This window comes from Lampetra planeri, chromosome 25 (genome assembly GCF_965212315.1).
Source record: "Lampetra planeri chromosome 25, kcLamPlan1.2.h2, whole genome shotgun sequence".
NCBI lineage: Eukaryota > Metazoa > Chordata > Hyperoartia > Petromyzontiformes > Petromyzontidae > Lampetra > Lampetra planeri.
The window spans coordinates 2489957-2517351 of NC_136131.1; the positions used below are offsets into that span (position 1 = coordinate 2489957).

Sequence of the window (27395 nt, forward strand, 5' to 3'; positions counted from 1 at the left end):
TCAGTCAAAAAAGTGTCACGTTGACAAAAGACAAAATAGTTTACTACTTTAGCCCACCGGTGTGTTGAAGAGTGAATCCACAACATTTACAAAAAATGTTTTAAGCCTACGTGTTAAACTGATAATACTTTCACGATACCTCGCCGGCAGCTACAACAAAAAAACCGCGCTGTTATTATATTTAATTAACCGGTTAACCATTACGATGCAGTATTGTGCATACAAAGATCCCCGTGTAGCCTTGAACAGACTGTAGGGGCAAGTGCTGTTTGCGAGGAGCACCTATGAAGGCCGGCACGGCACACGAGTGGGTGGGTGGCCAGCACCACGCCCGGCCGCCTTTGTCTCCCCAGTGGCGATGTTTACTACACACCGCACCAGTTACCCATTTGAGGCTGAGTAGACCTAGGGGAGACCCGGGTCCGGTTGAAATCTTAGTCAATGTTATTGGTCGTGAGCGAGAATCGAATCATAGTACGATAACTGATAGTGTAGCAAGCTAGAAAAAGCATTGCAATATTAACATACGCACAGGAACGGGTCATACATTTAATTTTGTTATCAGAATGCATTTGATTTCTTCTCTATTCGTTACGTTCATCTCCTGAACATCTGTGAAAGAGAGCGTTAGAGCTCATCGGATTCCTCCAGTAATAAATGCATATTCTGAAGTGCAGTTGGCTGCTTTTTAGTCGTGAACTCATGTCAATGACAGTATCAAAATATGTAATTGTCACTGGAGGAATCCGATGAGCTATAAAGCTCTTTTTTCACAGATGTCCAGTAGTGGCCCCGAGTCCTAGGGTCTATAAATTACAATTCCCATTCACAGGTTGTAGTTGTTGTTGTTACACTGTATACGCACGTTAAGGAGCCTGGTGTATGATTTAACGACAGGCACGCTGCGAATACGCAGGCAGAATGGTTCTCGAACCTGTGCATTGTTCTCTAATCCACGTGTCCCCTTGTTGCAATGTCATTTTAATAGCAAGCATCTCTGTGTGTTGTTCAGATTTTATTCCAATATCCCTACACTCCATACATCACAGCTTATCTCTCTCTCTTTGCGAGCGTTGTCCTTTCTCAACGTCTTCAATCGTGTCCTTCCTTGCACTTAGCTCTGTTCATGATATTATTCAAGAACTTTGAATTCGATACTCCCAGTTGCATCCAATTGTTCAAAGTGAACTTAATTCACCGTCTTCCCCGACTCTCTGTATCGATCATTTCCCCAGGTAACACGCACCGATTAAAATCATAATATTACGCTTTTCATGATCAAGCTCACTTTTCCCAAGCACTCCAATCTACTCTCATCTGCCTCGTTATTTCATCAATGTGATCTCCACAAGTCAGCCGGAGTGGCAAATGGCAGCCTTCACACGGCCCGCTCTGTTAAGACAGAAATCCCGACCGATGCCATCATGGACCTGGCGACCGAACATCGATCAACGATCTCCCGGTATCCAGATTGACAAGAGCTCAAGTCCCCCTACACCGACTGTCCTTCCGGCACGGATCGCCGCTGCTGTGTTTTCCAGTTGTGTCCTGAACGTGAACGTGGGCTCTCTCGTTCCTAAAATGACATTTATCTTGGGTCCAACTTGACAGGCATATTCGTGAAGCCCTTCTGACGGGTGCCCTCTAGTTCAGGGGTCGCCAAACCTTCGGCTCTTTAGGGGACTGCTTCCTCGTGACGTCCATTGATCCTCTTGAAATATTGAGGTTTCTGTTTTTAGTTTTACCGAACTCGAAAAAAGAATGTCCCTTCTTCCCGGTTATTTTGGTTTGCCGACCTCCCCACTGATCTAGCTCATCCACAGTTGAACGTTAAAATGACTGTCGTCGGCCAAAAAAACATCCAAGATGATCCACACGCTCTCTCTATCCCCCCGTTCACATTCGGCCGTGCCTTTGCTTCGCAAATCCAGAGAGTATCCACGAACGCCTCTGGGAATAGCTTCGGTGAATGCGCATCGCCTCGTGCGGACGCCGCTTCTCGGCATCAAAATCTGAATATTTATTTATCCTGTAGGAATCAGATGAGCTATAAAGATTTTATTTCACAGACGTCCAGTGGGGGGCACGGGGGCAGAAAGTCCCAACAAAAAACGCGATAAACGAAAGGAGTGCAAAGCATAGGAGAGGTAAGCAAGTCACTAAAATAAGTAAATACAAATGAATAGGTAAAGCATAATAAGCACAAATTTCAGTACAATTTATTCCTGCCGATTTAATTTGGAATTCAGTTCAACCTTCATGTAAACTCTGTATCTGTTATTTTTTTATAAACTAGAATTTAGGCTGTCTATGACTGCCTTAGTCTTGCTCCTACGGAGGGCTTCGCCTCGCCCGTCGAACTCCACTGATGTCCCCTTCTTCCCCCACCACCCCTGTGATCACTGTTACATTGCTTATGGCTTTATTTTGGTGATTTCGAAAAGTTTTGTGGTTTGGCCATGTTTGTTTGTTGTAATACGGAGTTAGAATGATGGCTTTAATATAAGTTGTCTTGTGGTTGTTGTTGTTGTTGTTTGACTTGCATCCCACTGGGATTGTTGCACACAGCATTGGTGTACGGTGCTTTTTTTCTGGAAGACTTTGCAGTTTTTTTCCTGGATTTTCTGTTTGCGCATAGTCACTTTAAGATGTTTTCTTGTTCATATTTTTTATTTTTGGTTTGTTGAGGTTGCACCCAATTCAAGAGCCGAATGGCTCACAGGGCTATACAAAATAAATGAAACTGAAAAAAACAATGTGTGCAGAAACTACTGACTATTGTATGTAGGGTGTGTAGGCATATATACCTACACACCCTACATACTACTATAGAGTCAGTACATACTACTGACTCTACTAGTAGATACCACTGACTCTACTACTGACTCTACTACAATGGATACTCTATCTACTTAGGTATATATGCCTACAAAATAAATATATTTTCTTTGGGGTTGGGGATGGTCAACCATTTTTGTAAACCTGCTGGATCAACTGTTTACCCCCACATCTGGGGGGGGAGGACGGGGGTTACACTTTCTATAACTTTTTGATTCAGGCCTTCTGAAAGGCTCTTATAATTTAGTTGATGAACAAACAGAACGCCGGGCTTTCATCATCAATGGTTCACATTTACTTATTTTAGACCTCACACCATCTAGACTGGTACCCGTCACATAAAACATTTCAAAATCATGACACATAAAACATTTTAATTGTCAACATTTTAAATGTACTTAATATATACATAGGCCATACTTCACAATGTATGGCTAATAACCATTATTTATTCCGTTATTATATTTAACGTGTAACACATTAATTGGTGATGCTGCTGTCAGCACAGTGGTGAAACAAGCAGAGACAATAAAAACTAAACATTTGTTAATAAAAAATGTTGTGCTATTTTAGAAGGGCCATAGCCTGAAACGTTGCCAATGACGCAATAAGACTTGTTCTCAATAATAACGGCCACTGTACTGGAGACGAATGGTGCAGCTGTAGTGTAAAGAGACATTACGTTTTATTTCATCAAACAGCAGACAAAGAGAGCGTACCATTTTTTTTTAAAGGCAATTATTATCAGGAACAAATATCTGTAAATTACAACTCCCACATCATGCAATTGCCTTAAACAAACAAGCCAGCGAGCCGCCAGGTCATTCCACAATGTTTCCAGTGCCTTTTTGTGGCTTGTTTGGGTTTCCTGGAAAGCGGGCAGACTGGTTTCAATTGTAGTTTTTGACCAAGATGTTTTTGCCTTGCCATTACACTGCATTGCCTTTGTTTTCTTTGTTATTGTAACTTTCTGAAGCGTCCCCAACTGGACGTCTGTGAAAAAAAAGAGCTTTGTAGCTGTTCGGATTTCTTCAGGATAAAATTAAGATTCTGATTCTGACACGGAGCTGAAGAAGCAGTGCAGGTTACACGGTGACGTGTTTGCGCCACACTGCATCGTGGCAAAACGTGCATCGCACTGCAAATCGTGGGCAGTAATTTAAATGCACAGCAGCCTTATCGGCGCCTTAACGTTTAACACCTTATGACCATAACCTTTAACAACGATGACAACGCTAACCTTTAACGCCTTACAAATGTGGGGTCTTACGTCATGAGTCGACAAATTGAATGGAACCTCCATTGTAAGTTAACAAGATGTTTCTATAATAATTAAAAAGGTAAATGATGCTGCACAACTGTTTACTCATACAAAACACAATCACTGGTAAATGTCAGCGATGGAAATACATCCCAGTGGTCCTATTGTTTCAGGTATAGGTCCAATTTCAGCAGAATGTGTATTTAAACGGAAGCAAATTTCCCTTATTGCACAGCAAGAAATTCAATGCGAGTATTAGCGAACACCTTTGGCCAAATTATGCACGTGTCTGCATTTATTCAAGGAAAAAAAATCTCCACGGATATATTGCCTTTCTACCCAGTTTTGCATGCTGGTATATACAGTATTATTAAGTCCGTGCCAAACAGATTCAGTTTTGCTGAAGGGGCAAAGAGCATGATACGTGATTATGTTGCGGAATTGTCCACAATATGACTGCAGAGACGGTGACCAAACGAAGTACGAACTAGATTTGAAGCTTTCGTGACTGCAAGGATTCATATTCTTAGGTTTTTTCGGTAAAGTCACGTAGGTAAAAAATAAAAATAAATAAAAGTAAAATAAAAAATAAAATTAAAATCACGACGTTTCGGAGGCAACACAAGCTTCCGTCTTCAGGTGGAACCGTCACAGCACGATTGCTGTATCAAGTAACTTGATACAGCAATCGTGCTGTGACGTCGTGATTTTAATTTTATTTTAATTTTACTTTTATTAATTTTAATTTTTTCCTACGTGACTTTACCGGAAAAAAACCCTAAGAATACGAAGTACGAACTCTCACGTGAAGCCCTCTCGTCATGGCCAGCAAGCACTGACATTGACATTTAGCTACTGAACATATTGCCTGCCATACGCAAGAACGCAGTAGCAACCTGGGAGACTGGGAGCTTAACAGTCGCGTTAAGCCCTTCGCAGCAATACATCTGTGTGGGTGACGATCAGTGTCAATCTCGTCGCCGTCGTAGTCTCAGTCCCGAGGCCGTGCAGATAAATCGAGTTGGTCATTGGGTCGATGGCGTTGGACCTCCCTCGTGAGCCATGGTGGCTTGTCAGCCTTGCGGAGGACACTTACTTGTTTGGAAACATCTTTTGCAGGTCTCTCCGCTTTTCCACTTTTCAGGGCCAGAGCAAAACTTCTGCGTTTGCTATAACAATACAAAAATAAGTACGCAGTTAGACGTCATAATCAGCTATCAACAACGTTAACAGCAGCAGAAGCTATGTACTTTTCAACTATTAAACTAAGCTATATTTATTTTACCAGGTTAGGCCCACTGAGCTATATGGATATTTTTCAGAGGCAACCTGGCCACAAATGACAGGTCAATGAAGTTGGCTTATCATATGGAAATGTATTGCAGCCCAATACTCTAAACGCACATTGATTCTAAATGTGGAGGGATAAATCGGAGGATCCAGGGGAAAATCCACGCTACCACGGGGAGAATACGTAAGCTCCAAATATACAGCAGGCGTCAGGGATCAGGGATCGAACCCAAGACCTCCGGTATACCAGGCGAGGTAGTTAACATTAGTATTATTAGATTGGTGTGTTCGTGCCACTGTGGATTGCACTGCAGTGTTAACGAAACCATCAATAACCTGGTTTGGAAAGCTAGTGATATTTTCATGATAATCATTATGGGAATCAAGGTTATTGCTGCTGGTTATTGCTCCGGGTCCTCCCTCCACATTTATAATCAATGTGCGATTAGAGTATTTGGCTGCTATAAATTTCCATGCGACAAGCCACTCCATTGAGCTATCACTTGTGGCCAGGTCGCTTCTAGAATAGAGCTACATAGCCCAGTGGGGCCTTACCTGGTAAAATAAAAAAAAACATAGTTCATAGTTTAGTTGAATGATGCTGCTGTGATGCTGCTGCTGCATTGGAAGTGGTGCCCAAGCACAATTAATGACACATTCCTCGACAACACGGTGGCCTTGAATAGAGAACAAACACGTTGAGGGCCATTGTCACAAACATCACTGAGGGTAATCATCATGTTTTTATTATGCGTCCATATTCAAATTTGAAGGCAGTGTTGTTGGTTGACGAGTGTGTGTTGAGGGTTGTTTTTTTGTTGTTGTGTGTTCGCTATAAGCTGTAATTAAGTCGTTAAGAAAAGTGCAACAGTAATAAGATCCATTGTGGTAATTATACGTCGAAGGAAGACAATCGTGCCAATGGGGTAGATTTCGACGCCGTGCAATACTGTGCGTTTCTCGCCTCTCGCGACGGCCCCGAATGAGCCAAGCGGAATGTGCCGCTGATTTATTTCCCCGCGAAGTAACGCGCTAACACCAATAACGAATGCCAGAAAAAACACAATCGTCAATGACGCTGTTGTGTTTTTTGTAAAAAATTATATAATCGGCTACTTTTTGGCCAATGGGCCTTCTTCACAGCACACGAAACCCAATAAAAGAATGAGATAATCGCCCTTTGAAATAGACTTTTTTTTCAACCCCGCAAAATATTTAATTGTTCCTGACCGGGCGGAAGAAAAAATAAATGTTGAACTTGTATTGAAATCTGCGAGCGTTATAAATGTGTTCAATTACGCCGTGAACAATTACACAAACTATGTTGGTGATGCTGCTGCTGCTGCTGCATTTTGCCGATTCGTTGGCAGCCGCTGCGCCATCGACAGACAACAGAAGCAACTCACCACGCGTGTCAATAATACCCGTGTGGCCTTCATAGCAAATATATATACACAGTAAAATTGGCGACGTTTCGGGCAACGGGCCTTCTCCGTAGCACATAAATAGAGGGGGTTGGAGACTGCGCAAAACGGCAAAATAAATCGAAATGTGTAAATGTCAGCATTTAACGATAGCTCAACACCCAGAATGCATCAATGAAACCACCCACATTAAATGTATACAATGTTTGGATTTACAATAGAGTTTACGTGTGTGTATGTACAAGGATTAAACATAAATAATACATATTTTTTGTCGTGCTTGTAACTGAACCCCGTATATTCACATCAAAATTAAGCAGTGAATGAGGATGTAATATTCAAATAATGGACAGTAACTTCGTCTGCCCGCGACGAGAAGGCCTACCACTCAATTTTAATACGCTGCCGCAGAGATGATGTGCCCAAAATGTGTCTACTTGGTGTATGAACATCTTAACACCAGTTGTATTCGCCAGAAAGGGTAACACCTATTCTTAGACTCCCAACACCTATTCTTATTTTTCATATTTTGATACTGGCAAAAAAATGTCCCATGATATCATGTTCCCAGTCAATCTTAACTGAGGCTTTTATTTACGTAAAATGTGCTCGCAGCCATGGGCCTAAAGCCATATTAAATTGTCTATACCTTAAACGTCACAATGAGCAACCATGTTCAATCCACCGCTGGATGAACGCCTTCCCCCCCCAAGCCGTCGCCACATCTCAAGCCGACGATCCAGCGACGTAAACGATCCAACCGAAGCCCTCCTGCGTGCGAGCTGACCACCGCGTTTGTCTCATCTGCGAGGTCGACTGACTCATCTGCGAGGTCGACTGTCTCTCAAGAACGGTCCCCACCTCCCCCTGCCACTCCTTTTGGCTGCCACTCCGTCGCCAGCCTCGTCCACTGGGGCCATCGCTACATGCAAGCGACGTGCACACAGCGTTGGTGTACGTTGCTTTTTCTGCAATATTTTGATGTCTTTTCTTGGATTTTCTGTTTGCACTCAGTCACATATTCACTTTAAGATGTTTTCTTGTTCATGTTTTTGTTTTTTTGTTTGTTGCGGTTGCACCCGATTCAAGAGCCGAATGGCTCACAGGGCTTTACCTAATAAATGAAACTTGAAACTTGACGTGTCCCTGCCAAATTACCGCTTACAAATTCTCAAGTCGACGTGATGTCCGTAGCGTGCCTTCTGTTCCTCGATGCCCGTCTTACCCTGCCTTGCGGTGCAATTCCAATATTGCTCATCATTTCCACGTGCTCCTTTGCAATGCTTAGTATTTGTTCCATTTCACTTTGTCGATAGCAGATGATGTAAACTAATTTAAAAGGTCTTAATCTTGATTTGAAGCTTTCGTGACTTCAGGAATCCATACTCTTTGGTTCTTTCGGTAAAGTCACCTCGCATCTACGTGACTTTACCGAAAGAACCAAAGAGTATGACAAGGTCTTGTTTATGTATGTACGTTGAACTTCTTTTGCACCGTACGTACCCAACCGTGCTAATAATCGGAGGTGCGCTGGAAGGACAACAAACTAAACACAAAAAGCGGTGCTGGAGAAATTAGTTTACAATTTATAGATGAGTTTTACAGTTGAGCCGCATTGGTGCGTTGCTTTTCACACAAGAATGAGTAGGTTTGGTTTTCCAAAATCAGACCAGCCTGTTCATAGTTTTGATTCGATAACTCCCTGAAATATGTTTTAAATTGATCAGCAAACTATTTATCCATTCTTAACGTACTTATGCCAATACAATAATTAGACAATTGTGCTTCGAAATGCATTTCAAGCCAAGATGAGTTTTTTTTGGCTTGAATTTATATGCAGTCCAAATATCCAACCTTGTTTTCAAGTTCTCTAATCATTTTTTGTTGTTCATCATAATTACGACTGCATGTCATAAGTTTGTAATTGGTTCATGTGTTCTGCAATATAATGTTACTGCCTTCATTTCTGGAGTGTAACATATGTAAGTATCTTCCAATGTTGGTTAAGTTAATGCCAAGGCTTTCACGACCAATATTTAGGACTCATAATTAGTTTATTTTGGGTTAGATTCCGTCCGTTTGTCAATTTTAACTAAAACCCTCCACCAACTGACAGACCCAATCAAAGCAAGGGGAGCACGTGGCCAAATATACCAATTCACATGATACATGATACCTGCATGATCTCGCCCAAGGGAAACCAAGCATGAATCCTCTAATGTCACTGTGAATAACTTTGGCAAACGTGTACCTCATCCTTCCCCGACTCCCATTCTAAAATTAATGTCGGTTCCTTTTTAATACAATCCTCAACATGCATACAAAAACATGCTCTGGTAATATACGGATGTCTGTATCACACTGTTTGTAGTCAATGTTCTAATTCGGATCTCCCTTCCGAATCAGCTGGGCAGCTGGCTAAATGGGCCTTTCCGTGTATTCAAATAAACATTGGGTTGATTGAATTCGAAGTAGAGCACACGGATACAGGCACACATCCCTCGCAGGTTACGTGCGTTTTGCGTGGCAATTTTCAAAGCCCTACCACGCGTGTCCATACTCGGCACATTCGTAAATAACTCCCGTGTGGCCTTAAAGGGAAACATACACAGTAGGCGATCTTGATTTGAAGCTTTCGTGACTGCAGGAATCCATACTCTTTGGTTCTATCGGTAAAGTCACGTGGGTGGAAAAATAATAGATCACGACGTTTCGATCGCAACACAAGCAATCGTCATCATGTGGGACAACCACAGCAAGTTTTCTTGTCCCACCTGATAACGATTGCTTGTGTTGAGATCGAAAAGTCGTGATCTATTATTTTACCGAAAGAACCAAAGAATACAGTAGGCGATGTTTCGGGCAATGGCCCTTCTTTATAGAACGTCTATCCAAAACGTTGCCTATTATATATTTTGCCAAACTAATCACGGTGCTTGAAACCAGCGATTATCAATCATTACCATGCTCAGATCGTCCTTGATGTACGCTATTGGTCTCCGCATCTTTAAAGCTCAATCGTTAAGCAACAAAAAAACAATGACAAAAGTGAATTACCTTATTGGTCTTGCCGTGGACAGATGTCACGCCGTCCACGTGACATAAACCGTAGGAGGCTTCAGACAATGTGCGTGGATCACCGGTAAGTTGATTTTTTTTTGTTGCACGGACTGCGTCGACTAAAAAAGAGTGCTTGCGTGGCGTGCTGTGCTCTGCCAATGGTAATCTGTCTCGGTGACCGATGAACAATGTTCACAGCACCGATAAACCCCAAGAGCCGCTAGCCGCCACGTGGTTAACGGGAGCCCACCCCCCAAAAAACCGGGCGCTCGCACTCTTATCAAGCCGCTGCAAGCAGGAAAAGGAGGCAATCACCAATCACAACCGCACCGCTGCTGATCTTTCGCCATCTCTCTGCCTCAACTCACTGTGTCGCTTAATTGTGCACGCAACAGGCTGCTTAAAAATATATATACAAATCCACTGCTGGATGAGCCCCCCCCCCCCGCTGCGGTGACGAGATATTAACAACCTCGTCTGGTATGCAGGAGGTCGTGGGTTCGATTTCGACCCCGGCGCCTGCTGCTGTATGTATGGAGTTTGCGTGTCTCGCCCCGTGGTCGCGTAGGATAATTTTTTTTACCGGGTAGAATCAACACACGCGTTTAGAGTATTTGGCTGCTATAAATGTCCACATGACGATAAGCCACTTCGTTGGGCTATCATTTGTGGCCAGGTCGCTTCTGAAAAATAGCTACAAAGCTCAGTGGAGGCTTATCTGGTAAAAAAATAAAAAATAGTTTTAAAATACGCACTTCTGGTCGTGGAGGTTATTTGACATACACATTCAAAATGTTATAATAGTGATTAGTTAATTATTGTAGTGATAACAGCTTAGAGTCGGTGGCGTAGTAACTACATTTTCAGCTCAGGGGGTGCTGATAATTAATGTTGTCAAGTGGGACCCCAATAATTGGATTTGTCTCGCACGGTCGCACCTCGGCTATTACATATCGCGGCTCCTCTCGCCTAATCAGTAAGCGTTCTCATAAAAAAAATAACTGCTGTTGTTGTTCTTTTACACTGTTGTTGAAACCACATCCCGTGGTGGTTGTCAAGGGGGAGCTCCAAGTGGTCGCTTTGGTCACCGGTAGGGTGGCAAGGCACCCACTGCCTGCCTCACGTTCGTTGACGCCGCTGCTGTTTGCAGCCTTTGAGTGCAACGTCTTGTGGATTGTTTGACCATACTTCACCACTCTGACCAGCGCGTGGCCGGTGAAGGCAAAGGAAGCATCCTCACCGGAGGATACTACGGTACAACAATGGAATTCTGCTGTATTGTCTGTCCTCTGCCGACCTGCCGACAAAGTTGCATCACTGTTTATGCGTCCCACAAACAAAACTTTTTTTTTTACCAGGTTAGTTTCACTGAGCTAAACAAACAGCTTTATTTCGGAAGCGAATTGGCCACAAATTATAGCTCAACGAAGTGGCTTATCGTGTGGGCATGTATAGCAGCCAAATACTCTAAACGCGTGTGTTGATTCTAAATGTGGAGGGAAACCCCCAGAGGACCCGGAGAAAAATCTACGCGACCACGGGGAGAGAGACACGCAAACTCTAAATATACAGCAGCAGGCGTCGGGGTCGAACCCACGACCTCCTGCACACCAGGCGAGGTAATTCACGTGTCGACACCGTGGCAAGACGTTAACTACCTCGGCAGGTTTCGATTTAAAGCTTTCGTGACTGCAGGGATTCATCTTCTTGGTTCTTTCGGTAAAGTCACGTCGAAGGAAAGTAATACAATAATAAAAATAAAACAATAAAATAATTCTCACGACGTTTCGGCCACAACGCAAGAACAGGTCTGTCAACTCTGTCTACTTGACAGACCTGTTCTCCACCTGAAGACGGCTGCTTGCGTTGTGGCCGAAACGTCGTGAGAATTATTTTATTATGTTTTATTTTTATTATTGTATTATTTTCCTTCTACGTGACTTTACCGAAAGAACCAAGAAGATACCTCGCCAGGGTGAAGGCAACAGCGTTCCCACTCACCACGAGACTCAACGTAACCATTGCGAACGTGCGTGGCCTTTTGGTTGTAACCACTGCTGGCGCTGTGATTTGTTATGCTTGCAAGTGGTCATAGCGATTCGTAGCTGACCAATGTACAGGGTGATCCAATTAGAGATACTCCACTAAAATATGAGGGCTGAACCTACAGACCAAACGTTTTATTTGAAGACATCTGACACGGTCTTCCACCAATCTCAACACGCGTAATAATTATTTGAACACTCTCCACTGTAACGATATGGAGCCATCTCTTCTTTCACAAGATTGTATCACCGGCTGGGAATTATAAAGTAAGAGGTTCATTGTGGCCATGCATAAAACATCGATTATCGGCGTGTTGTGGACCTGATTTTAAAAAAAATAACTGGTTTATTTTACGTACTATCAAGAAGAGCCATTGCCTGAACCGTCGCCGATTATATATTTTTTATTTTAAAGCCACAGCGTTATTAACGAATGTGCAGCACTGCCAACGCAAGGAGCAGCAGCTACACCAAATGATTAGTTGAATATCGATGGTACAGTCTAGGTTTCCATAGGCCACTGTCATCCTGGTCCTGGCTGAAAGCCTTTCCCCCACGCCGTGTCGGTGATGAAGGTTGAGTTTTGCTTTTAATTGACCATACTTCACCACGTTCGGTCAGTGCGCGAGTTGGTTGATAGGGGGTGCCACTGAACCGTCGAAACATCTCTCGACACTGATATGAGCTGTGGCACCGAAATCGAACTCGGGTGGTCGGGTTCATAGTTCAGCTTAAAATCATCAACTATTGATCACGTTTCTTTTAGATCTTGCAACGCTGAGACGCGGTCTGAACTTTGCAGAGCAATGTCTTCAATTCATTGTGGTATGGGGCCGTCCATAAACGACGTTACACGATTTTGGACGATTTTTGACCCCCCCCCCCCCTTTGTCATACGGCGTCACAAAAAGTCAAACCCCCCTCAAATATGACGTCACAAAGCTCTGCCCCCCCCCAAAATAAAACATGCTTCAAATCGCTTAAAACTATTGTCATTGTAGTGCGTATTTAATGTGGCGCTGCACTCTGATGTTGTAGGAGAAAACATGTATTAAAAAGTCTATTTAATTAAGTCGAACGTGTTGTCTATATTTATTTAAAGTTTCTCATTTTGATGTGACGTCACATTTCTCCACCCCCCCCCCCCCTAGGTGCGTGACGTCATTTATGGACAGCCCCCTATGGACACCAATAAACATTGGTGTTGTATATGGATATCGGGTCGTGGTGTTCGCGGAACGACACACATCAAGGATGACAATCTTGTTTTACTGCGCGGATGTGCATCAACACTGTTCTGTAACACAGATAATAAAATGCGTTGTCAGAATAGAATGTTTGTGTCGGGGTTCTCCAGCCCCCACGTGTGTACGTGTTGTGGCGGAGTAACGACATTATCAGCTCGGGGTGCGCGGACATTCATTCAGGTGGGGCCCCAATATTTGATTTGTCTCGCACGGTCGCAATCAGGCTATTGTACAGTGTGCTTCAAAACATGTGAACACTTATATGGCACTATCGTTTTTAATGGGAAAATAACGGATATTACACTGTAACATGATAACAAATGTGTGTTAATAGCTTTCAAACCATTGTCAACGCGTGCCTGGAATTTTCTCCAGGTGGTCTCCAGTGCCCGGATGCACATTTCTTGTGGTTTTGTTGCAAATTCTCAGAAGTGTTTTATATTTTTTGAAGCACCCTGTATGTCGCGGCTCCGCTTGCCCTAATCGCATCATCATTACGCCGTCGATCTCGAACATTTCACGCTGTAAGGAGCACTCCGTCTTCGCAAAATGCAGCCACTCCAGCTCCGTGCGAGTACCTCTTCGAAATATTACGTTATTGCTCTAATCAAATTAAAATGAAACGTGGAACATAAATGAAAGCATTTTCGTAAAAAATACATTTAAACCTCGTTTTAAATCAGTTTTTTTTTACACTTGTTGAAAAAATATCCCATGGTGGTTGTCAACGGAGCTCTAATTCGTAGCTTTGGCCACTAGGGGGAGCGAGAGGGTCAAGGCCCCCCCCCCCCTGCCTGACCCGCGCTTGTTGCGTTCCTGTTGCTGCTCCACGTTGTACCGCACGCACACGGTGGAGTCGCAGCAAAGTGCAGGAGGTGCCAGATGAAGGGCAGCCAATGCTTCTTGCTCGCCTGGTAGCAGAGGTCGCAAACGGGTTTTGATTCCTTACCCGTACCTGTACCCGGCCGCACCAGGGTCGCAAACGGGTACCCGTACCCATACCCGGCCGGGTACGGGTAGCCGGGTATCGAGTAGGGTACGGGTATCGGGTACCCGGTTGCGACCTCTGCCTGGTAGACAGAGAAACACGCTCCACCTGGCTTTGAGGTCCCTCCTCCTCCTCAAGGCCACCCGTGGTTGTAACCCGTGCCCCCATCAGGACATCAACAACAGGACGATGCGTGCGTCTCCTTCTTGAATGGAAAATTCAAGACGCAGGGCGGTGGAGTGCAATTGTGGCTATGCCACCCAAACTGTGAACCGTATTGTAGAGACACAAAGGAACACAGATAAACTCATAGATACAGAGATCCATACAGATACATTGAGGCTCATAGATATACAGAGACCCATAGAGATACATAGAAACTCATAGATATACAGATACCCATAGAGAAACATGGAGATTCATAGATATGTAGTGTAGCACAAGTCGGAGACGAGGTAGTTGCAGGAGGCACCTTCTTTATTTAGATCTACACACAGCTTCCAACTTCAACAGGTTCGCCCTCATGCACTCCCGAGTCGTCTAGCCGAGCCTCGACACGACCCGAACCGTGTTACACTGACGGTGTCGACCGAGACAGCCAACAATTACCCAGGCCGCGCAATGATCTATGAAGACAGCAGCGACGAAGGCGGCAAAGACAAGGCGAGTCCACTCCCAGAACTGGCAGCCCTTAGCTCTCGCTCTCCTCTGCTTTTATTCTACTCGGCGCGGCCTGGCTCTTCCCTGGCCGCGCCTCCCTTCTAGAACCCACCAGAGAGTTCCAGGGGCCTCCCGATGAAGTCTTCCGTGACCCTTGCCCCAGTTCATCCGCCCTGCCGGCACACACACCGTGTTAATGCTGGACGGCAGCGTGTGCACTGTCCACCGCAGTTGCCGCTGCTGGACAGCAGTCGGCGCTGTGTCACTACAGATATACAGTTATCTATAGAGATACATAAAGACTCATAGATATAGAGAGATACATAGAGACGCATGGATATACAGACCCATAGATATACATAGATATACATTGAGACGCATGGATATACAACAACAACCGCCATTCACAACTAAGTGGCGGTGACATCACCACGGTGCTTGTGCCAGGCGATGTGCACGTGAAGGCCACGTGAAGTGTCGAACGCCCGCTGGCAGGAGGTCAAGAGACAAACCCAGTTGCCATGGGTTGCCTGACTGAGATTACTGGCTGATGCACCACCTATGCCCCCTACTGTGCCAACTTGCTGTGCTTTAGCCACCCGGCCCTCCGCTCATTGTTGTGAGCATTGCTTTTCTGCCCTTCATTGTTGCTGGAGAGCAACTGCCTCCAACTGTCCAGTAGCATCATTTACGAGCCTCCTCCAAAGAGGTCGATCTTGACACCGCTCGTACCAGTCGCCGGCAAGTCCACTCAGCTCCATATCCTCCTGTACCACATCACTAAATTTCTTATCTAGCCCATTCCGCATCCGTTTATCCCCCTCTATCCAACCGAACAAAATCTGTATAGTCATGCGGTGGCTGGGCATGCGGGCGACATTACCTAGCCAATGCAACCTTGTCTGCCGGAGGAGCTCACCGATGGGACTTCGTCCAGATCTTTCAAGGATTTGTGAGCTCCTCACACAATCCAGCCTGGTTGAACCCATGATGGATCGTAGGCAGGCCAGCCTAAATGTTTCTAACCGGCGAAGATGTTCCATAATGGGGGTATACGTTTTGCAAGCATTGAGAAGGGAGGGAATGACCGTGGCCGAGAAGACCTGAAACTTCGTGCGGAGCGACAAACCAGGTAGCTTCCACACAGCGTTACACAGCCGATGAAAAGATAATGCTGCTCGGTTGATTCGGAGTGAGACCTCTGCTGTCAAACCGGAGCCAGTCATGAGCACACTGCCCAGGTATGGAAAACTCTCCACTCTCTCCACAACTGCCCCATCACCAATTGGGAGTTGTGGTAGTGGAGTGTTGATGGCACAACATACCCAGGCAGGTGCTTAATTTTTGTGGGGCTGACAGTAAGATCCCATCTCTTAGTGGCATGCTCCAGGTTCAGCAGCAGCGCCTCCAACTCCTCCTCTGAGTGAGCAGCAATCACCAGATCATCGGCATACATACATGGTTGACCAATAGGGAGCCATCCCTTGACCGCATTCGGGAATCGATTAGCAGGTTGAAATTCCTCCGGTACAGCCATCAAATGTTTCACGAACTACGTGGTCAAAATAAATGTTAAATAAGGATTGTGAGCAGAGAGTCAGGGACTCCGAAAGCATGAAGAACAAACCAGAGCCTAGGCCTACTGATGGTATCATAGGCCTTGACCAGGCCAATGAAGCAGAGGTGTAGGTCCTGTTGGAATTCCATAGACCTCTGCTGCAGCAGATGGACAGAAAATATGGCATTTGTGCAGGACCGCCCAGGCCTGAAACCACATTTGGGCTCCGCAAGCCTCTCCTCAGCGTGCCTGGCAAGACAATGTTGACTAATCCTGGCCACAACCTTTCCTGACACACTGTGTGGTCCCTCTTCTTAACGAGGGGGACCACCAGGGCATCTTTACAATCCTGCGGAACCCGTCCAGTGGTCCAGACTATTATGATGTCATATAGGACAGTTTGCGCACAAACACCACCCTCCCTCAGCATTTCGCTTGGGAGATCATCTCTGCCTGGTGCTTTTCCTGGTCTAAGACTCTAGATCGACTTCTGTACTTCCTCAACAGATGGTACTTCAGCCAGCCACTCACATAGACCCATAAAGATACATAGCGACTCATAGATATACAGAAACCCAGAGATGCATATAGGCTAATATAAATGCATCAAAGACAAGCCACAGTGCGATTGTGGCCATGCAAGCCAAGCTATGGACCACGTAGTAAACCCACTGTAGTCTGTGATCTTTCAATGGAGGAGGAACAGCGAAACGACACGAACACTCTCCTGAACCCCTCTTGTCGTGGCCAGCAAGCTCTGACATTGGTATTCATCTACTGACCATATTGCCTGCCGTACACAAGAATAGAGTAGAAACCTGGGAGACTGGGAGCTTAACAGTCGCGTTAAGACCTTCACAGCAATACATCTGTGTGGGTGACGATCAGTGTCAATCTAGTCGCTGTCGTAGTCTCAGTCTTGAGGCCGTGCAGATAAACCGAGTTGGCCATGTGAGTGTTGGTTGTTGGGTTGTCTGAATCATAAAAAAATTACGGCCTTCGCCCAGGAAAGTCACGAAAGGAATTGCATACGAACGACGCTTTCACGCAAGCACCCGATGCTCCGTTTTGAAGTTTTAAAATGAATCATCTTTGAATTGTATTATGTTTTAAATTAGATAATTGTATTTCTTCATTAAAAGCTTAGATAATTTTACATCTGGAAGACTTAATTGAAAAGGACATTTCGTGTGAATTTTCTCTGGTCGTTAAGTAGATGGCCTTGCTGGGGGTTCGGTTCGATGTGGACTTTCACCTGTTTGGGATTGCGGGATCGAGATAAGGCGACACAGAGCTGCTGGCCGTGCGAGAAGACCGCCATCTGCAGATCGATTCCAACGTAATCGAACGTCTGTCCCTGCGCCTCCGTCGTTCATGCAGGGGGTGCGTAGGTTTGCAGCGCCCCCTGCATGAAAATGATGGAAAGTACAGCGTTCATCACAGATAGATAAAGTTATGCGCTCATATAAGAGTATACGAAGTTTCCGCATAACGATCTTTGGATGTATGTTGAACTTCTTTCGCACCGTACGTAGCCAACCGTGCTAATTGGAGGTGTATTACCGTTACATGAATGGTGCTATACCATTATATTAATTTAATGAAAATAATGTGAAACAATAAATCTACGTAATGAAATGAACGCATAGATAATACAATTATCTATCTACAGTACTATGTAAATTAGCATCAAGTTACAATAACACACGGGTTCCTTGAGAGGTGCGCATGGCTTTTGGTCACAGGACGTTTGTTTACATTCATCTCGGCCAATCAGCGCGCAGCGACGCACCACGCTGCCGAGGTGTGGCGTTTGGTGGGCAGTGTCACGTGGACACGGGCTGGAGAAGCGATGGAGCTGATGCGGTACGGGAGGATGTGGGGCTGAGTCAAGGGTGGCACAGTCGGGTTTTTTACAATCGGGTTTAATTGTCTTTTTATATTAAACCCGATCATCTGAGATTGGGAGAAATCCGGTTTAATTGGTTCTCATTGCAGAACCGCACTTCTCAACGATGGGCTTCATCCATTCCAAGCTAAGGAACTCACTGGCGCCCACGATTGTGGAGAAGCTCGTGTTCATCAAGACCAACCTGCCCACCGCATTCTACGACTACCCCGTGCCCGACGGCCCCCCGAGTACGATAGCAGCACCGACGAGGAAGCAGCCTAAGCCTTGGATCAGAGTTTCGTATTCATTAAACCAGGTTTTAATTCCCCGAAATCGGGTTTAATTGTATTAAAGAAAAAACCCGATGCCTGCCGCTGGAAAAATCGGGGTTTTTCCACCCATGGGCTGAGTGGACTTGCCGACGACTGGCACCAGCGGTGTCAAGATCGGCCTCTGTGGAGGAGGCTCGTGAAGGACGCTGCTACTGGGCAGTTGGAGGCAGTCGCCCTCCAGCAACAGCAATGGAGGGCAGAGGAGCGACGCTCACAACAACGAGCGGAGCGCCGGGGCGGATAAAATGCAGCAAGTTGGCACAGTGGGGGGTACAGCTGATGCATCTACCGGTCATTTCAGTCAGCCAACCCATGGCACCTGGGTCTGTCCCGAGACCTCCTGTCAGCGAGCCTTCGACACCCCACGTGGTCTCAAAGTGCACCAAGCCTGGCACATGCACCGTGGTGACGTCACCGTCACTTAGTGGCAGTTTTTTATTTTAATATTGTACAGTATAAAATGTATTATTTTCAATATAAATTGTATTTATCCACAATAGATAAAGACCAAACCTCTTATGGATAATATTGGTCGCGAAAGCCTGCGTGTTAAAATACATTGTCTTTGTTTACAATGTGAATGGTAAGTTGTGACGCGTTTATAGTATGCAATGGCAAATTCCGAAGGCTGGGAACGCATCCTCATCGTTCCAATATTATACGTTATTCAATATACGAAGCTTCGATGTGGGAACGAAGCTCCAGGAACGCATCTGCTTCGTATATCGAGGAATTCCTATATGCGGTGATGCTGCTTTTGCTCTGGCAGTGGGGCACAGGGACAAGAAACAAAATAAAAACTCAACACATTCGTCAATAAGTGTGTGGCCTTAAACTAAAAAGTATATAATTAGCAACGTTTCGGGCAATCACCCTTATTAATATGACTTAAATATACAGGCCTGGGTGATGAGAGTTAGATACCGTACTTTACACCGTGGGGACAGTGTTGGTGAATCATGTGTCTGTTGAACCTAATCTCAACGCCGATCTGTTCAGCGAAGGGCCTGATCACAACCTCCCCACTTTAGAACAAGACACAAAACAGTTGTTTTGAAGATCATTTGTCATCCCTCCTCCATCATCCCGCCACCATCCCTCTACCCCCCCATCTATCACCCCCCCCCTATCACCCCCCCCATCACTCCAGCATCATCCCTGCATCGATTCTTCATCCCTCATTCAGCCACTGGAATCCCCCACCCTCCATCCCTCACCCCCACCCTCCATCCCTCACCCCCACCCTCCATCCCTCACCCCCCACCCTCCATCCCTCACCCCCCACCCTCCATCCTCACCCCCACCCTCCATCCCTCGCCCCCCAACCTCCATCCCTCACCCCCACCCTCCATCCCTCGCCCCCCACCCTCCATCCCTCGCCCCCCACCCTCCATCCCTCACCCCCCACCCTCCATCCCTCACCCCCCACCCTCCATCCTCACCCCCACCCTCCATCCCTCGCCCCCCACCCTCCATCCCTCACCCCCACCCTCCATCCCTCGCCCCCCACCCTCCATCCCTCGCCCCCCACCCTCCATCCCTCACCCCCCACCCTCCATCCCTCACCTCCCACCCTCCATCCCTCACCCCCCACCCTCTATCCTCACCCCCACCCTCCATCCCTCGCCCCCCACCCTCCATCCCTCGCCACCTACCCTCCATCCCTCACCCCCCACCCTCCATCCTCACCCCCACCCTCCATCCCTCGCCCCCCACCCTCTATCCTCACCCCCACCCTCCATCCCTCGCCCCCCACCCTCCATCCCTCGCCCCCCACCCTCCATCCCTCACCCCCCACCCTCCACCCCTCACCCACCCCTCCTGCACCTCTCCTCCATCACCCCCCACTCCTCCCTCCCTCCCCACCCCCCCTTCACACGGGGGTGGGGGTCACTGCATCGACCACCCCATTGGCTCCTCCCCGTCACCCCCTCCCCGCACTTCCTGCAGGGACGCGACGTTTCGGCTCCGCTCCGCGTCCTCTGAACCCACAGCGCTCCTTAGCAGTAGCAGTGTAAAGTCATCACAACAACAACCACAACAACCGCTACAACAACAACAACCACCACAACAACAACCACAACCACCCAGCGACAGCCGATCGCCATGGAAGCGGCGCCGAACACCTCGGGGAACCAGAGAGGCGACCTGAAGCAGCTCCTCCAGGAAGGTGAAACACGTGGGGGCGAGGTGCAGCTGAGACGTGGGGACACGGGGTCGCGGTGCCGGGTGGACTGCCCGGCCACACCACGGGGATTTTGCCCCCCACCACTTTCCCCAATGCTCTCAGCCGAAGGCGATTAGGGAGAAGGGATGAGATGTGACCACCATGCATGGCTCCTATACACAGGCCAACCACACTTCAATAGGGATAAACACAAAGACGGTTGTCGCCTTCAAGCTGATTGTTAGCGAGCACCTATTAAGGGCGTCACTTCACGTGACGGGGCAGTGTGGCCAGTACCACGCGCAGCCGCCTTTGTCTCCCCAGCTCTGATGTTTACGCACCGCGCGAGGTACTTGCTCATTTAAGGCCGAGTCGATCTAGGGGAGGCTCAGGGACCGGTTCGGATAATTCGCTGCCACTGTTATTATTGGCTGTGAGCGGTGAACGAACTCGGGTGATTTTGGCCGTTTTCGCAGCGGAGTTGCGCTAACCGCTGCGCCACCGCTCCCCACCTAACGCACACGAATGGCAGTAGTAGGGTACAGAGAGAAGATTGAAGGATGAACAATGATGTCACCCACTGGGGCCGCCTTGATCAACTCCACCACTGATGAGGACCAGACGCTTGAGTGGCGTTGCCGGTCCAGAGTTCTCAACCTTGTGCTGAAGCACTCCTGCTGAAATGATGCACTGCGAGTCGGCCGAGGTGCTGATGGGATGTGTAAAGACTTGTCTGCCTTGCTACTTATATATTCTTCACAACGTCACGTTTCCACCGTTCTCCAAATGTGCTTTCGGGGTTGTTCCCCGCGTGTTGTTCGGCACGATTGTCCGACGTTTCGCGACAATGCGGCCGGGAGCCAGTGTGAGTGTTTGTGTGTGAGGACGGCGAAGAAGGATTTTGTAAGCCGCTGTTGTCCCACAGGGTCCCAGGTTGTTGAGGAACTCGGGGCAAGGGTCACCAACACCTCCGTGCCTTGTTGGACTCTGTGACCTCCTGAGTGAGCGTCTTCCATCTCGGCTTCTAGTAGTTGTTTCCGGACAGCTCTGGTTGTTGGTGGTCTCTGCTCTCTGTGTTGGTTGTTTAGGCTCCGTCATCTCCATCAAGTTTGCGGTGAAATCTTCCCGTAACGCTGTTCGTGCAGAGTTTCAGGGACTGTCCCTGATCTTTGTCGCCAGTTCTGATGAACTCTTCCAAGGAGTTGTCATGTTTATCGTTGCCACCATGACCTATAGCTTTTCCAATATACCCTCCTGATACACCCGTAGTAGATGTTAGACATTTTTTTTTATGATTTATCGAAGTTTGTTCTTAGGGTTTGGCTCCAGGTTCTTCAATGGGTTTCGGTTATTTTTTCGTAGTAGCCACATACCTGTCAACCCATACGGTTTACCCGTATTCTTGTACAGAAAAATATAGGTTGTTTTAAGGTCCATACGGCGTTCAGCTGTTTCAATACGGGCAAAACTTTTTTTGTCTATTTGTTTGTGTTTCTCCCTTGTGATGGGACTTTGTAGGACCAATAAGGTCTGAATTGGTCTGTAAATAAGGTAGGGCACTTATAAGGGATTGACATGTACGTGGGTGTGTGCATCATGTCAAGCAAGGAGCAGCATCAGCATGCAAGATTACAGACAATAGCATGATAAGTAGCATTGTTGATGCCAATTATCAAAATTAATACATAAATGGGTTTTTGTTCGGTAACATATTTTTGTCTATTTGTGTGCGTTTCTCCCTTGTGATGGGACTGTGTAGGATGAACGTTGAGATGTATAAGGGCACGGGGTGCCCAGTAAGGTCTGGAGTGGTGTGTAATAGAATAGGCATTGATAAGGGGTTGACTCGGGTATAAGTCGTGCAGGTTGTTCCTTCTGAGAGTTATAATAACGCGCCCGTGGTTTCGAGGTTGTAATCGGTGTCGGTAATCCGCTGTATTGTGACTGCGGGCTCTGTGTGTTGTTGGATCTTTGGAAAATTCCCAATTAATGTTTTTGTTGTCGGTAAAAAAAAATTGTCCGCAGTAACTAGCAGTGGCCAAATCTTGACTTAGAGCTTTTGTGACTGCGAGAATTCATATTTTTGGGGTCGTCATCAGGATGACGATCGCTTGTGTTGTGATCGAAACGTCGTAGTTTTTTATTTTTTTATTTGAACCTATCTACGTGACTTTACCGAAAGACCCAAAGAAAAGCAGTGGCCAGTTTAACACGTAGGCTTTCGCGACCAATATCCATAATAGAGGTGTTTTTGGGTTAGATCGTGTAAATATATAAATGTGTCGTTAAACCCGCCACCACCCGACACAGCCAACTAGTAAGGGTTGTCACGTAAACAGAACGTGGCCAATTCGTCACTAGTACAGCACTAACCGGTGTGTTGGAGAGCCAAGCCACAACATTTACAATCTGAGTACGACGTTTCGCCAGTAATTACAACCAGCTTCATCAGGCGACAGCCAGATTTGTGGAGAACTCCACCTGTTTCGTTCCTTATGTAGAGGCGCAGATGTAGCAGTGGCTGTTCGTTCTTGCCTTTTGTAGACGAAGCACAATTCAGGGTTATGAGGCCCCTCTTTCCATCGAGCTCGGTGAATTGTTCCCAGCTGTTTAGGGATTGTACATGATGGGGAAACGTGTCTCTCATGCCTGAAGGTGGTGGTGGTGACGAAGGTGGGCAAAGCCACGTGTAGGTTGGTGGGTTGGCAGCGACAAGGGTGTGAACCGTTTGTTTTGTAATGTTACCATCCACGTGCTGTCATCAACGTGCGCCCCTCGCAAGGTGACGATGTGCGCCTTTTGGCGTCGTCTGGTCCAACACCATGTGAGACTCGGCTCTAAGGAAAGCTGTCTCGGGTGTGGACCAATCAACTTCAAGGACAGTGCATACATTATCAAAGTTGTGTTTTTTGTTTGCATTATGACTGCAGGTATTGTGGTCTATGCAAACATGACTCCTTGTAAAATAGGTGTCAGTTTTGTTGCCAGATAGAAGGGTAAAAAAACCAATTATCATATTTTTTACTGGCAAATGAGGTTCCAATGGTTGAAATGCTTACCCCGAGCTCATACTCTGATGGTGCATTGTCTTTGAGTTGTGCGCCTTTTGGCGTCATCTGGTCCAACACCATGTGAGACTAGGCTCTAAGGAAAGCTGTCTCGGGTGTGGACCAATCAACTTCAAGGACAGTGCATACATTATCAGAGTTATGTTTTTTGTTTGCATTATGACTGCAGGTATTGTGGTCTATGCAAACATGACTCCTTGTAAAAAAGGTGTCAGGGTTGTTGCCAGATAAAAAGGGTAAAAAACCAATTATGATGTCCGTGTTGTTTCCCCGCGTGGTCTCTGGCCATGGAAGTCGCATTTAGGTGTTGACAGAGTCCTTAAAATGTTTTGTTGGTCCACTCTGAGACCTCATCTGATCGAAGTATGGCTCTTAAATTGGCCTATTTTGGCATTCTGCTCTGCTGATCGTATCTGGATTCAAATTCACGTAGCCTATTTTGCCCGGATAATGGTATTAGGTGTGTTTAAGGTAGCACTAAAATATATAACAAATGGGCCGCTAAAAAGGCTACTACTATATTTACGCGATCTAACCTAAAAAACCTGTATTATGGATGGTATTGGTCGCGAAAGCCTATATGTTAAACAAGGCTTCTACTTTTTCCCATTTGTGGTTAATCATTGTCTATTGATATATGTTGAAACATTCCAGAGTTTTACTTGTCTGAATACATGCTGATGAAAGCGTGCACTTGCCACCAAAAGGCCATGCGGCTGACGGGTTGTGTGGGAAAAATACTCTCAGACAATATATGTGGAGAGACGGATATGTGAAGGAGACCTCGTTCATTTGCGTTGGTGAGCACACGCCTGTTGCACACGTAACAGCGGGATCCTCAAGATTCGATGCACTCCTGTTCTCGCTGCGCCTCGTGGACCCGGTCAGAGTCCACGCGCCAACAAACTGCAGCAACTCCATAAATCGGCTGACCAATTATTTTTTTCTCCCCACTGTTGGCGAAAGGACCTCGAGAGAGAGCCCCTAGATTCGATGATATATTTTTTTTTAAACTATAATCTGTTTTGTATTTGACCAAGGCTCACGGAGCTATGATATAGCTCGTTTTTCAGAAGTGACCTGGCCACAAATGATAGCTCAACGAAGTGGCTTGTCATCACGTGGAAATTTACTGGTAGAAACCCACTGGTTCCACCAGCCCACAGGGGATTATTGTGTCCGTTCGTCGTGCAGGGAGGGGCTGGGTGGGGAGGGAGGGGCTGGGTGGGGAGGGGCTGGGTGGGGAGGGTGGGGCTGGGTGGGGCTGGGTGGGGAGGGGCTGGTCACCCCGTGGTGCCCTTATAAAACTCAACGTTTAACCTACTCACGCCGGCTTGTGCCCGCCCTCACAGTCGGGCATATTTGCGGAATACACCACGCCGCCGTTGATCCTGGCCATTGACCGAGCAACCCAACGTTCCTACCAGCTCCCTCCGCAGGAATGTGTTATGGCAGTCAAATACTCCTAAACGCACATTGATTCTAAACTTGGGGGGAAAAACCGGAGGACCCAGAGAAAAATCCACACTCCAAATATACAGAAGGCGTCAAGGTCGGGATTGGAACCCACGACGACCTCCTGCATACCAGGCGAGGTAGTTAACATTTTGCCATCGGGGTACCATTTAGTCGGACGTCTTTGAAGAGGTGGGCATTACCCGCACGATAGGCCACCATACCGAACTGCTGATCGACTAACCGGTGTACTAATTTTGTACCGCTGTATGTTGCTGAGTGGACAGAGGTGGTGGAGTGAGAGAGGTGATTTATCCATTTCTAAAACTAGAATTGGAGACCCCCCTGAATTCCATTTCCGGTGTGTGAACCATTGCATCCCAGAAAAACAATCCGCTTCCACTCACAATTGTAAATGTTTTGGATTTGCTTTCCAACACACCGTTACTAGTACACTGTGCAGTACTAATAACGAATTGGCATACTCTGTTTACGTGACAAACTTTACTAATTGGCTGTGTCGGTGGTGGCGGATTTAACGACAACCAAAAAAACCTATATTATGGATGATTTTGGTTCGCTTAAGCCTACGACGTGTTAAATTGACTAGCAAGGCTTGTCGCCAATCGTGCTCATCGGAGGTGCGGGGGAAGAACAACAAACCGAACACACAGAGCAGTTCTCAAGAAATGAGTTTGTCAACCTAGACGATTTAAAAGTGCATCGCTCCAGTGGCCTGCGAATATCAGAAGGAAGAACATTCCAGACGGCCGCAGAATCGTATCTAAACGCGCGTGATGCGGTGACCGTCTTTGAAATCATGGTCAATAACTAATTGGTGCATAAAAAGTATGGCATTTGTATTTTCATTTAATTTAGAGGAATTTCAGCTCAGAGGATTTAAGTTACATTGTTTTGTTTTAATATATCAGTTGATTTACACGTGGGGAAATCGTCTCTGAAAAGCATGGGGTGCTGACAATCAACTCTCATTATTCAACTGGCTCATCTGCATGACTGTCCTGATGTCGTCATGGCACCTATTTAAGGACCCGAATCGGGAAGTTATTTCACGCTGGAACTGAGTTTTATAATTGGGCGAAATCATCAGCAAAACGAGGAATAATTATCGTCCACAATTTGGCTTTCTTTTCAACAATCCTCTGGTTTTGCTCATAAACCAACTTAATTGGGGGCATACTTGCCCACGTGACAACTTTATTCATTTGCCTGTCAGGTGATGGAGGGTTATAGTATTAAAACAAATTTACATTTGTTTTAATACTATAAAAACATTTACATTATGCCTCCGTGACGATATAACCCAAACACAAATAATTCCGAAACACTGAGAAACACTCTAACGGAGGAGAAAATCAAAAGACGATTGGAAGGCAATAGCTCGCCCTGCCCAGGCCCACAACACTTAATATTACAAGAGACGTCAACCTACGCCGCCGGACACCGCCCGATGATAACCGTGGCCAACATCTCGCACGTAAAACGCGTTTTGAAGCTGCGTAGCGCACGCGAGTATAAACCAGCAAGGAAAAACGCATTCTCGGTGGAGGGCTGATGGCATTGCGGCGAGGGAGAGCGTCGGCACGACGATGCGGGCAGGTGGGCATCAAGGAAACGGTGCCCCATGGGCTTCTTCCTGTGCGTGACTGTGATGTGACGATCGTCTTCCTCATACACACGGGAAATTACGCGCACGACAACTTCTCCCATGCCTATGGGATGGTCCCTTGTTATGCCGGTATCAAGATGATGGAAATTTTTAAAGCTTCAACTCCTTTCCGGCATTAAAACAGGTTTTAAGCGTTTAGATGTAAAAAAAAATATACCAAATGGACACGCCTATTGCAAGGCATCAAAGTCTGAAATAATTATCACACGTGCTTGTGGTTAAACGTGCAAAGCAAACATGCTCTAATAATTTAACACGTAGGCTTTCACGACCAATATTCATCATAAAGGTTTTTGGGTTAGCTCGCGTAAGTATAAATGTATCGTTCCCCTCCACCACCCGACACAGCCAGGAAGGTTTGTCACGTAAACAACGCGCCAATTAGTTTACTACTCCAGCCCACCCGTGTGTTGTGGATTTG

The 27395-nt window shown here is 46.3% G+C and overlaps 2 protein-coding genes across 5 annotated transcripts in view; one reads left to right on the forward strand and one right to left on the reverse strand.

The window, feature by feature from the left end:
* Window positions 1-10062, reverse strand: part of LOC144727240 (uncharacterized) — a 63211-nt gene extending 53149 nt beyond the window's left edge. For all 3 annotated transcript variants that reach the window (XM_078605924.1, XM_078605926.1, XM_078605923.1), the window contains exons 1-2: window positions 9871-10062; window positions 5196-5268 (exon numbers count right to left, since the gene is read on the reverse strand). In XM_078605924.1, coding sequence (XP_078462050.1) covers window positions 5196-5209 — 14 coding nt within the window. In that variant the 5' untranslated portion in view covers window positions 5210-5268; window positions 9871-10062. The remainder of the gene's footprint in view (window positions 1-5195; window positions 5269-9870) is intronic.
* Window positions 10063-20507: 10445 nt separating this feature from the next.
* Window positions 20508-27395, forward strand: part of SHTN1 (shootin 1) — a 47961-nt gene continuing 41073 nt past the window's right edge. For both annotated transcript variants that reach the window (XM_078605928.1, XM_078605929.1), the window contains exon 1: window positions 20508-20764. In XM_078605928.1, the coding sequence (XP_078462054.1) occupies window positions 20701-20764 (64 nt within the window). In that variant the 5' untranslated portion in view covers window positions 20508-20700. The remainder of the gene's footprint in view (window positions 20765-27395) is intronic.